The 13060-nt window shown below is 32.4% G+C and overlaps 1 protein-coding gene and 1 long non-coding RNA gene across 2 annotated transcripts in view; one reads left to right on the forward strand and one right to left on the reverse strand.

Moving 5' to 3' along the window:
- Positions 1-526: 526 nt before the first annotated feature.
- Positions 527-8452, reverse strand: LOC135845792 (uncharacterized). The gene is made up of 3 exons (XR_010558830.1): positions 8311-8452; positions 8025-8196; positions 527-590 (listed from the first exon to the last, which is right to left on the reverse strand). It is a non-coding gene; the product is annotated as an uncharacterized LOC135845792 (long non-coding RNA).
- A 360-nt stretch (positions 8453-8812) lies between these two features.
- Positions 8813-13060, forward strand: part of LOC135843487 (uncharacterized) — a 37386-nt gene continuing 33138 nt past the window's right edge. The window contains exons 1-3 of the mRNA XM_065361400.1: positions 8813-9010; positions 9969-10202; positions 10275-11729. Of these exons, the coding sequence (XP_065217472.1) occupies positions 11270-11729 (460 nt within the window). The 5' untranslated portion in view covers positions 8813-9010; positions 9969-10202; positions 10275-11269. The remainder of the gene's footprint in view (positions 9011-9968; positions 10203-10274; positions 11730-13060) is intronic.

A 13060-nucleotide genomic window follows, 5' to 3' on the forward strand; every position in this document is an offset into this window, starting at 1 on the left:
GTTTTGAAAAATTTCTAAACTTTGAATTCAGATCAACGAGTTGCTTAATGGAGAGTAAAATTACGAAAGAGGGGAGGGGTATAAATTGAAAATTTTAAGGTTCGACTGAAAAAAAAACAGGTCTTTTTGATGAGAAGCTGGACAAAAGCAGGACCTACAGGATTAGCCGAACTGTTGGATATCCTGTAAAATCGAGCCAGGAAACATTTTGATACAATTTTCTTCTGGTTCGGGTCCTAAAATTTATTTTCGATGGATGTGAAATTTTGACCACAGATTTCTACTTTCACTAATAGCCACTTTTCTACACGTATTATAAATTTGAAATCCTGAAAATTGAGTTTTTTGCTGTATTCTAATCATCAGAATGTGAACTTAGGAACGCATATTTAATCTCAAAACACATTATACATATGATAGGACTTCAAGTTCAAGAACTAGAAATCCTTTCGAGACAGTTTTTCACTTTGAAAGTCTCCAAATCGAAATACCCATCTCTGTCTACAAAAGAACTGATCCAACATACCTGGAGTTCAACATCCATTCTCAAAGGACTAGATAATCCTGGATTAGAACCTGATCCCGTAATCCTAAAACCAAAAAAAAAATACACACATAGATATATTAGACTAGAAACCTAAAATTGAATATCTACAACAATGACATAAGCATAATAATATGTAAAACATGATACAACAAAGTCATAAAATCATAATCCAACCCGTTTCATATTGATAATGAATACCGATATCGTGAATTCTTGAAAGAAGAAATTATGTTGAGCAAAAAGGAAAAAAAAATAACACGAATCGTCTTATTAAATGAACGAAATTTACGGTGATAATTATAACCAACGGTTTTTTTCTCCAACCAGAAATTATTGGTGGTTCCATTTCTCTTCTTTTCGGCGCATACGTACTCGTATGTATTTGCTCCTTAAAACGCATGCATCGCTTGAATGTGTTATAACGCGCAGCTTGAACAGAACGTATTCCACGAGAGGAACACCAGCTGCACATCTCGCAGATTCAAAATTCTTATCAGATTTCATCTGGATGCACAAAATGCACACCGGGGTACTTATTCGTATAATATGGTTTTGAAACGAATCAATCATCGTTTTAATTACAAGTAAACCATATTTGTCAACGAGCTACTAAAGGAGTATTCTTCTTCGTATGATGGCCTGGAAACCCTCCCCCCCCCCAATAAATAGACTTCTCAGTAAAACTTTCGATACCGGAACTAAAAAATTCTCGAAAAAGTGAAAAAAAAAAACTTTGTATCCCTAATCCATAAAATTTTTTATCGGCGTTAATTTCAATATAATCGTCGTTTTGGGTGCACTAATAATGGAGCGTTTTTTTGCTTTTATTTGCTTATTAAACGACATTACCTTGCTGGTTACCTGAATTTCTCTTACGTTTCACCCAATTTCGACGAGTTCCATTGTTCCGATCGATTCTGCAGAAGAGCTTGCAGATACCTAATTAGAATTTTATTGCCTGACCTTAAAACTCTTACTCTAATATTTGATGAAAGAAACTTATATAAAAAATGAATAAATAAAAAATAAAACAAACTGGTTATTTAATGACGTCATTAATTGGAATACGGAAACCGGTAATTGATATGCAGCTCTCGAATTATGTTAAATGTTAAACACGATGCTTTATTCCGCGTGTTCCATATAGCCCACATGCATTCTTTTGAAAAAATTCTACATTTTTTTTCGAAAAATAAAAATGAAATTCAATAATACCTATACGTACTCTTTTCAAGTCAAATGAAGCGATTCACAGGGGAAAAATCGAACTATCGGTTCTAATGTATCAAACTATTTTTATTCCCACATTACCATTTCATCTTGTTCCGGTTTCCCTGCCCAACTAAATCTACTCACTCGGCGTAATTATGCTGCTGGAATTGAAATTATGGTCATTTATTTCGACCAATGCCTACACATATGAAATCAACTAACAAAATTCGATTAAAGAAATATTAAACCATTTTAGCAAACTACGAATTATCAACTAATACCACAACACGAATAAGCAACATTGAGACCGGAAATATGAGAAGGTTTAGCTCATCTATTAGCTATAGACTTACTTCTGCGGTTTCATTTGCAAATGAGTACCACGCCAGGCCACGCGAAAGTACACGAGTAGGTAGAATTCGAAAATATTTCAACCGAAAGCGAATGAAAAAATGTTTCCACATTGTGAAAATGCCCGGAATTTTATACATAAAAGCGACAGTGGCCGGGTATTTGAATAATTTCAATTTGAAAAACACACAAGAGACTTACGCGCGATTCGGTCGATGGTGCATGAAAAATACTTATTTTTATACCACTTTTCTTTATCATTGTTAGGTTCTCACGATTTTATTACCTACAACGAAAATGATACATATTGAAAAGAATTCATCGAAGGTTTCGATCGAATAATATAATTTTTCCAAATACAGAGTAATTTTTTGTTCGGTTGAAATATTTTGAAAGTTGCGATTCTTAAAACGAAAACGAATCGAAGCAGGAACGTGCGAATTTCAACGATGAAGAAAGTATGACGTCATTGATGGAATCTGCTTTCTTCGGGTTTGATTTTCTTTTTCCAAGTTGGAATTCGATGTCCAAATCAATTATCGAATTTTTATTCGTATTAGCCCCAGTAAAACTAAATTGAAATATAAATTTTTCAATGAATTTTGGGAATTCAACACCTGCAATAATTTGATTCTTAATTTTTTGAGCGCAATTGCTCCTTCCTTCTCATTGGCTCTCACTTGAATTTGCATTTTTTTCGTCTATTTATATTGGGTACAGGGATGAAAAGCTAGCCGAAAGCTTAAATCCGAAAGCTGAAAGCCGATCAAATTTTCGCACTAAGCCAAAAGCTGAAAGTTTGCAAGTTTCATTTTTTTCAAGCCAAAAGCTAGCCAAAAGTTTCATTTTTTTGGCTTTTTCAAAGGCTTTTTTGCAGAATTGAATTCTTTAAATTCAGAAAAAACAAAAAAAATGAAAAAAATGTCATTCAATTTTATTTTAATGCGATTTTATGAAATGAAAAAAAAAAATAATAATTCTAGCAATGAATATTCTCCACCTATCATTAATTAATTATGAAATCAATGCACCTGATTTAATTTTCGATTTAATTTTTTTGTAAATTGATGGTGTATCAGCTAAAAGTTTGAAGTCAAAAGCTTAAAGCCAAGAGTTTAAAGCTAAAAGCTTAATGAAATATAGCTGAAAGCTGCTAAATTGAAAATATAAGGGAAAGCCATTGGAAGCTGAAAGTTTGGCTGAAGCAAGCCTTAAAAATCAAGATAGCCGAAAGCTAAAGCCAAAAGTTTCAATTTTGAAATTTCAAGCTAAAAGCCAAAAGCTGAAGTTTCATTTTAAGGCTTTTCATCCCTGATTGGGTAGAATAAATACGGCGTTCCCATACATTGTTTTAGGTACCTACTTGAACCTACGAAAGTTGAATTTTGATTTTTTTTTCAATTTTTTGTATTTTTATAACATTTGAGAAGCTTATGAAAATAGACTGAGAGCGAAAAATGACATTAGGTAGATTTAGTGAGCGCCACAAATGCATTCTACATATTTACATAGTTTTTCTGAACATTTTTAAGCCTTTCTAGCTCGAAAATGGAATTCATCTATAAAATTTTTCCTCAGATTCCAAAAAGCCCATTTTTTTTTTTTTTTTTTTTGGGAGTTTATAATTACAAGATTATTACACCTGTAAAGGGGGGGGGGTAGATTTGGTTTGTGAGGTTAGTGTTTTTTATTAGGGAGATGCATTTTTGTATTTCAGAGGGTGTTTCGTCTTTCTATTTTGAAGTTGAAGATACTTAAAAAATATAGGTATAGGTAGGTAGCTAGGTACCTCATTTCAAAAATTTTAAATTTTGAAAATAATTTTTTTTCATTTTTTGAATTAGAAATTGTTTATTTCAATTTTTAAATGAGAAAAGATTACAATATTAGATCAAATGGAAATTTTGTTTAGGTATTTTAGGGTAAAAACAAGACCCATGTTGGAATTGTATTCCAAAAATAATCTTTTTACTGAATTAACCAAAGTCCAAGAATAAATTCCAAACAGGCATGAAGAAACCGATCGAGCAAAAGTTTAGTTTAAACTGACGAAATATGTATCCGTAAAATTGCAGAAATCTTGGTGCAAATTGCGTGAAAAGTTTTCAAAATAACTAATACGCATGATAAAATGATAGAAAAATCACATTTCAGAGGGCAAAATGCAGCAAAAATTGCATAAAAAGTCGTTAAAATTGCTTGAAAAACTAAATGTAAATTGAAATTACTTGAAGTAAACAAAAAAATTATGTTCACTAAAATTTGACAAAAATTGTATGAATGAATGGACAGCTAAGTGAAGTATAAAAAAAAGGAATTAAACCTGAATGAAACATTGTTAAAATAATTTGAAAATATGTTCAAAGCATAAAAAGTAACAGAAATTCACAGAACAGGGATTTTTTTTAAAGGCTTCGCATGAAAACGTGTTTAAAACAAGTTGAAATAACAGAAAAACTCGAAAAAAGAACAAACATAAAAACCAATACATGAAGAAAATTACCAAAAAATGATAAAAATTTCAATTTTTAAAATCTGGCAGAAATTCTATCAAAAAGTGTTGAAAAGCTTGTTAAAACAAAATAAAAAAAATTTAAAAAAAACATGAAAATCAATGAAAATTGCAAAAAAAAACCGATAAAACAGTAAGATTTCGCAAAAGTAGCATGGAAAAGTGTTGAAAACAAGATGATGAAAAAATTCGCAAAAAAGCACACAAATCCATGAAAATTTCCAAAAAGTAATTAAATTTTAGTAGCCTACAATTTGACGACAAGTGCGTAAAAAAGAGTTGAAAACATGATAAAAATATGTAACAACTCGCAAAGCAACATAAAAATCAATGAAAACTGCCAAAAAGCAATGAAATTCGAGAAGAATTAGGCAAAAGTAGTGTGAAAAAAATGTTGAAAAATTGTTAAAATGACGTAACAACTCGCAAAAAAGCATATTATGAAATTTCTATAAAATTTGGCAAAAGTGTGCATGAAAACATGTTGAAAGAATACAAAAAAAAAACACAATATAAAAATCAATGAAAATTGCCAAAAAATGATAAACGTTCAGTAAAATTTGACGAAAATTGCATGAAGAAGTGTTGAAAACGTATTAAAATGATATAAGATTAGAAACCCTTTTTAAAAAAACACCAAAAAAGGTGTTGAAAACTTGATAAAGTGATATAAAAACTCGCAAAAACGCATAAAAATCATCGAAAATTGCCACAAAAAAAAACAATAACATTTTAGTAAAACTTGTCAAAAGTTTCATGAAACCCCTAACATAAAAACTTGAAAAAAGCATAAAATAAATGAAAAATTGCCAAGAAAAATAATCAAATTTCAGAAAAATATATGCAAAAAGTGTAAAAAGTCGTTGCACAAAGTTGATATTTGGGACAGAATTTAAAAATATTCATTGCAAATTTTTGCATGCTTGCAAAAAACTTTTAAAAAATTGATTATTTTTTTGTTCAGTTTGGGTTCTTTTTAATTAAACGTTTCACTAATAATCGAAATTTTGGTGTCGATTTAGGTTTCAGTTTCTGTCCAAAATCAATCGTGCTTTTTTGGTTACCGGTTTACTTTAGGATTAAGATTTTCTAAGCCTGGTTCTAACAGCATTAAAAGTGTTTCAAATTCACAAATGGTATACTCATAAAATTCATCATACATGACTAACACTCTTCCTAACAGTGCTTTTCGATTAGAAAAATTTCTACGATAGAATTTAACATCTTCATGCTCGAACGTCCTTAAGTGGAGAGTAGAGGGAAGCTATTAAAGATTTTTAGGAATTAGGTGAATTTTCACCATAAATTCTTATCAATTCGGTCCCTGATCTGCATCTTCAAAGCTGAATACAATTTTCTTTACAAAATACATACAAGCATCAAAATTATATTTTTCGAGCCAATTTTTTGCATGAAATTTTAAAATCCATCTGTTGATAACTACTGAACATGAAAGGTTGAAAAAAATGGGATGGCAAATTGGTCATTGAATTTTCAAAGGTCAAATAAATTTAAAAAAATATTTTAAATGATTTCAACTTCAAGGCAGAAAATAAATTTTTCTGCGTTTTACCATTCTTCGAATTTTAGTAGCGAAGGCTATGACGACAGTTTGGAATCTTATGCACTTCATGCTTTGAAATACGTACGAATTCATACATATAAATCTCTCACTCGAGATAGGTATTTAAAGAATGCAAAGAGATATAGCATGCAACATTGAAGATGTTGAACTATAATGCGAGAACCTAAGCGTGTTAGATCAAAATCTCACCATAGGGCCAAATAGTGGATTATATGGGACTATTTCCGCAGGAAATTTCAAAAACCACTCTATGGATCTTGAAAATTAAATTTCTTTGATCATTTTTTTGGAATCGAAATTCACTTACCTACATTATTAGATTCGACCGGGTGACAGAGTTTGGTTCAAATCTATCCCCATTAAATGTCCCTATAAAGCTAGTATATTTTAACCCCAAAACTGAAAAATCATTCGAATGGATATTTTAATGAAATCTTCAAGCAGCTACCGATTCCAACCATAATCTAATTCTCCGACAATGCTAAAAAAACAGCACATTTGTGGAAGTTCAACACCCTTCATTTCGGCCACCGGGGCACCGGCTCATCAAATGCTGAAAAATATACTTTATTGCATCCGAAAATGATATGTTCTTCTCGCACTGAAAATCGTACACGAATGACTCTCTCTCTCTCTCTCTCTCGTTATAAAAAACACTGCAAAAATCCCAACTCTTTGATCAAACGGCGAGTTCAAATCGAGCCATTTACCATTGTAATCGAAAAAAATCGAGCTTGTTGCTTTTCAAACGAACAATTTTTACAAGTATAGCGTTCCACTACGAAAATCTCTAAAGCAGAAAATTTCACAAAAATACATAATTTCACGTTACGATGATATCACATTATTATAGGTCAGTATAATATAGGTATCGAGTTTAGATATTTTAGAATTTAAACAAAGAGAAAGGTGGTACGGTATTTTACATATTTGAAAAACAAAATCTCATATACTTAATATCCATTCGGAATTAAGGTATTATTGTAATAAAAGATACAATCATACCGCTTTTAGGAAAATTACATGGGCACCCAACCATTAAACACATTAAGCTCATTCGTTGTAATTTTCTGCTCAACAGTTTGACGATTCTATTTTTTTCATACCTTAGTGACAATATAACATACTACGTGTAATTAATTACACAATTTAAACCTAACCACAGAGTAGAGATTTTTTTCGCACATTAACACTCTAGTAGAACACATAGAACCTACAACAGGTGAGCAATGAGCATTTCAGCAACTGTAATTTTGGATAAATATAGTGAATGAAGATAACGCGCATGTACACCCTTAATCAATATATTCGTTTACGTTTAGGTACTGTATGTATTTCACCTGAACTGTTACACCTGCTGAGAAAAACAAAATACTTTCTAGACCGTTATACGTTCCTAATAGCAATTTTGGTTTTTCATTTTACCTGTTGTATACCTGTTCATTTAATTTCGAAAATTATGCCTACATTGCACGCTTTTATGATGATTCTTCAACGTACTGCGGAAATTGAATCTCAATTAAACGTACCGAGAGTACTTTTTAAATTGCAATTCAGACGCTTGTTTCGAGTTGACATGCGTTGTGAAAAAGAGGAGGTTCTTGTAAACGCGAACTGTCTGATGGCCGCGGAAAGCGAGGAAATACAGTAGCTATGTACACAGATTCCGGCGCCGCCGTTTAACGTGCTTCTGATTGTAGCCTTCGTAGGGTGGAACCGACGAAGCTTGATTGGGGTGTTTACAGGTAGATTGTTGGAAGTGATTGAATTCAACGAAATGAATATAAAAGAGTGAAATGATTGACTAGATTACTCACTTGTATTGGAGTTGGAGGTTGGCAACAGCTTCGAGAAGTCAGAGTTCCAGATTCAATCCTCAAGCTTGAAGTCGAGTTGATCTGACAAGCTCACGATGACAGATGATCTTCGCGAAAACTAATTCGAACACTATCGCTACTTCTAACACAATAATTCAAAACAAAGAAAAACCTGCAAAATAAAACACACCGTGAATATCGAAGGAAGATCTACATAGATTCTAGATCCTGTTCCTGCTTGAATGATGGTTGTTGGTTGATCACAATTCACATACAAAACACTTACCACTGATACAAAACGATGGACTCTTTTGTAAGTTGAGCGATTCAAATCTTCCAATATTTTACAACTTTACTCGTAAATCTTAGCAAATAAATGAAATACGTAAAGAAAAATCACTTCCGAACAGCTTTTTCACTTATTTTATTTTCACTATTTCGCCATATTCAATTCAATGACGTCATAAGGATCAAGGAAAATAAATAAACATCGAATGAAAAATCGATAATCAAATCAATACTAATTTTTGGACAAAACTGATTTTTTGTATTTTGCAATTTTTTCTTTGTTTAAAAATATTTGGGGCACAATTTTTACTTTGTAGGAATGAGTGTGTATTAAATAAATATGGTTTAATATTATAAAAGCATTTTTTTATCAAATTGTATTTGTAAATTTACCATTCTCAAAATATGAATCTTTTCGGTCAATTGTCGAATTTCGTGTTTTTGTTTTTTAAAATTTTTTATTTTTTCTTATCAGTTCTTATCAGTTTTTTGAGGAAATTATTTTCATTTTTTTGCGATTTTAATTAAATTACAAAATTAGGTATAATTGATTATTATTATTTTATTACATTTTATCTATATTATACTAATCATTTCTAAACAGATCAGTTTCAGAGTTCAACGATCCGTAGCATAGCATCCTTATTACACAGCATCAAGAATCGAAGGATTTCAGCAGCAGAAAAGACCAGCGGGTGGTAAGCAGCCGTGAAAAAACATGCTCTTCTTTATCTGTCCATTTTAATGACCCAGTAAAGCACCGAAACACACTATCGACAAGCGTAAAAACCCTCGTTACAATAGAATTAACCTTTCGGGGTAGCTTTCAGCTTTCACCCTTTTCATCTACTTCCGTTTCATGTTTCACCCCTTGTTGAATTCCATCGTTATTGCGGTAAAACAGGAAGTTTGTACTTGTTCCGGCATACTAGGATCGTATAAACTCGCAGTAGGTTCTCGTTGCAGCGAACTTTTGCAGCTTTCGAACTATATGCCGGCATATTTTCCAACAGTCATACTCTCATACCACTGGTCGTTTATTCACGATTTCGTGACATTACAGTTACATTCTCAAGTTCAAAATAAAAGTAGATTTGGAACCGGTACGGTTAATAAAGTATACGAGATAAGAAAGTGTATAAATATTTGAAACGGATATTTATTTTGATGTTCATTAATTAAAATAAACCGTCCAGTTAGAGTTCCACATGAATGGAATAAATTTACATTTTTATATTTTCAGCGTGATCAATTCGTATATTCAAGTTCGGCTTTTATTTTCGTTCGCATTGAAACTCCTAATTCTATTTTAGAATATTATGTTAATGGATTTCGAGTTTAACGTTTGTTTGATGATAGAGCAAACATAGTCCTATTTTCTTCTCTTTTTAAAATTTTTTATTATGGCTAGATGGTTTACATACTCAATTGATCGTGTATGAGAACATTAACTTAGGTGTATTTAGGACAAGTGTACTAAAATACACCTGTGGTTTGACCGATGGGTATATTGGGTTTGATAGAATAGGCCACGAAAGCTTTAACCTCGAATTTGTGCTGTTTTACAATTGAATGAACTTGCTTTTTGTTTTGATTTTATTACATTGGTAAGTATTGGCTGATGATTTTTCTCACGTTTTGGTTTTATTGTTGCAGGATTGAACGTGCTGCACCGCTGCACCATGGATGTGAACGGTTTTGAAATTTCACTCCTAGGTATCTACATTGCAATATTGCATTAAATCCGTTGATTGATACAATGATCCTGGAACATATTTTGAGAAATTTTTCGTTCGTTTGTCTCGTTGATTCGTACTTCGTAGATTTTGAAGAAAAATGAACATTCAACATTGATTTTTGCAGATGAGACTCGTGTTTATTTTTGAAAAGGTGAATGGAGAGTTTCAGATTCACCAGTCGTCTGATTGGGTACTCATACTCAATTTTTATGTATTTTTTTAGAACCATCTCCAATAGTAAAACGTGTCAAGAAATTGGTTTTAAATCAGAAAATGGAAACTAAAGACTGAACCCTATTCACTGTGCAAAGGTACTGGGAGATACATCAAGGAAGCTGCAGTATGCAATTGAAATGTGAAAGAAGAATCAACGATTTCAAAAGGTTTCTGCTCCATTATTATTTCATTTTTTTCTGCTCGACACTAGATTAGTTCTGACGTTTCAAAATATGTTTGAATTTTCGTACCATTTAAAAATTTACAAATCGATCCAAATCTGTGCTTATTGCTACAGAATTTACAATTGCTTGCGAATATTCTCCAACTAAGTTCATCGTAATGATGAAAATATCCCGGAGAAGATCGAGTGAAACTGAAAACCGACAATTATGACTTTTGGAGATGATATTTTTGACATTGATGTCCTCCTACGTGCACCCTCCACTCCTCATGTTCAAGCATCAATTTTGCATTTGAGATCAGGCGGCAAATTCTCTTTCAAATGATGCCCACGAATGTGTAAAAATCTGCCGAAAAAAGCTATCACTTTAATCTAAATCTACCATTGATCACCGAACCGGAAACGTACAGCCTTTTTTAAGACCGTATCTACGCTAGTAATAAGATTCGGCTTGATTGATAAATTGTATGTACATTTTTTTTCGATGTTGTGCGTGCAATGGGTTCGCGTTTTGCGCGGGCAACTCTCGGAACAGGTTATCACCGGCTGGCAACGAACGAATTCCAGTTTACTGCGAGTTATTCTTCTCGGCAACTCGGCTCGGATCGATCTGTATATCGTATTACGTACAAATAGGGATACACTTTCCGCGATACCGGTTGTTCGTTTTTATAATATAGGACAAGATTTCGAAAAAGAAAATAGACGTGTATTTTCTTAATCGTAGCAAATGTTTTCGTGTTGAAATTTCGCGACGGAATCATCCGTTAATGTGTTTTTTTACGTGAAGTGTACATATTTCGGTAGTTTTATTTGTAATGTATTTTTGTAAAATGAGAATCGAAATTACATTGATATCGATGGTTTTAGTGTTTCGCGGATGTTATTGTGCGGTAAATAACAATAATACCGTAATTGTTAGAGCTAGTAGCTCGAATACGAATACGACCAGTGCGAATAGTACGACGAGTAATAGTGAAGAAAATCCTTTGCGAAATGTTATCAAGTGTTTCAAAGCCGATTCGCTGTTCAAATGTTTTAGGGAACGGATCGGGCTTTTGGTTAACGTTTGGCAAGAAGCGTTAATAAATAGTGTTAGACGTAATAACGGCGACGAGCCTTTGGTGGTTAATCATAGTTTCGAAGGTGTCATCAGAGAGCTTGGAAATGCGGTTTATTACGGTTTTACCAGCTTTTTCTACAATAATGCCAGTGATTTGGAGGAAGCCAGGTTATTAGCGGAAGAAACAAATAGTTCGGATCAAACTAAAGAATTAGGTACGGTTTTATATTTTGCGACAAAATGTGTATAGATAGTTTACGTACCTATATTTTTCTATCGAGGAAATGCGAGAATATGAATACCTGCTTACCTACCTAAAAACGACAGACAGAAATCTCTTGTTGAAATAAATCGAAAAAAATGCTTACTCGTTGAATGAATGGTCGTCACCGATGTATTCGATTTTGGAGTTTAATTGATTTTTTTCCTCGTTATAAAAAAACCTCGTGGTTTTCCTCACATACGGAAGTACCTATCTGTACGTGCTAAATGTGGAACGTCGCCGACGTGCAACAGGTTCTTTGTAGCGTTACTTTTATGCGGTGAATCATTCATACCAACTTAACGACAAGTTTTTTTTTGCATAATGTCGAATAAAAATACGTGATATTTGATATAGTGCTTCGAGACTTGAAATGTTGAGTTGAAAAAAAAATGGTCAAGTTCGAGTTCAAGGTTAGACGGGGGTGGTTAGCTTTTTAATGAGGTTACGTTGAATTTCAAAATTTACTCATAATGAAGCTGTAATAGGCATCGACATAGTCAGAAATTCATCAGAAGTTTTTTGTATTGCAATGAATGAAATTTCTTAAGACTTTAGACAAGAGTTGAATCATTAAAAACAAAAAATGTTCTACCTAATTTCTGTGAGAGCGTCTGAATAGGTAAATTGCTCAGTTTCGGGTAAAAGTATTTCTCAAGGTGGGAAACATTTTTTGTATTGCAATGAATGAAATGTCTTAAGACTTTAGACTAGAGTCAAATCATTAAAAACAAAAAATTTGCTACCTAATTTCTGTGAGAGCGTCTGAATAGGTAAATTGCTCAGTTTCGGGTAAAAGTATTTCTCAAGGTGAGAAAAATTGTAGCGACTGAACAATTGAAGGCTTGAAGGGTTTTAGATTATTTGAAATTGAGAAGCAATGAGCTCAGAATCCACAAAATTGTTGTCCTTCATTCCAACTCAAACGAACAAATCAAACTTCTTCCAAATCGTAAGCAAAAATTTGTCTACCTTACTTGAAAAAAATTGGTGTTTCATTCCTTTATATTGTTGTTAAGGAGGATGGAACACCAAGATACTTATTACATTATTTTTCAAGTAATTTGAATTTTAGGGGTTAGTTATGGTTTTGCTCATTTTTTTACCAAAAAAAAAAACAAAATGGAAAATTTATATTTTATTTAGAATAAAAGAATAATCTGTCTTTTCACGTACAGGGTGCCCTATCATAATTTGAAATTTTTTCTGTACCTAAATAGGATAACTAGATATGCAAAAGGCTATGGTTTGCTCTAGATTTTGAAAAAAAAATATAATATATTC

Source organism: Planococcus citri, chromosome 4, assembly GCF_950023065.1.
Source record: "Planococcus citri chromosome 4, ihPlaCitr1.1, whole genome shotgun sequence".
In the NCBI taxonomy this organism is placed as follows: Eukaryota; Metazoa; Arthropoda; class Insecta; order Hemiptera; family Pseudococcidae; genus Planococcus; species Planococcus citri.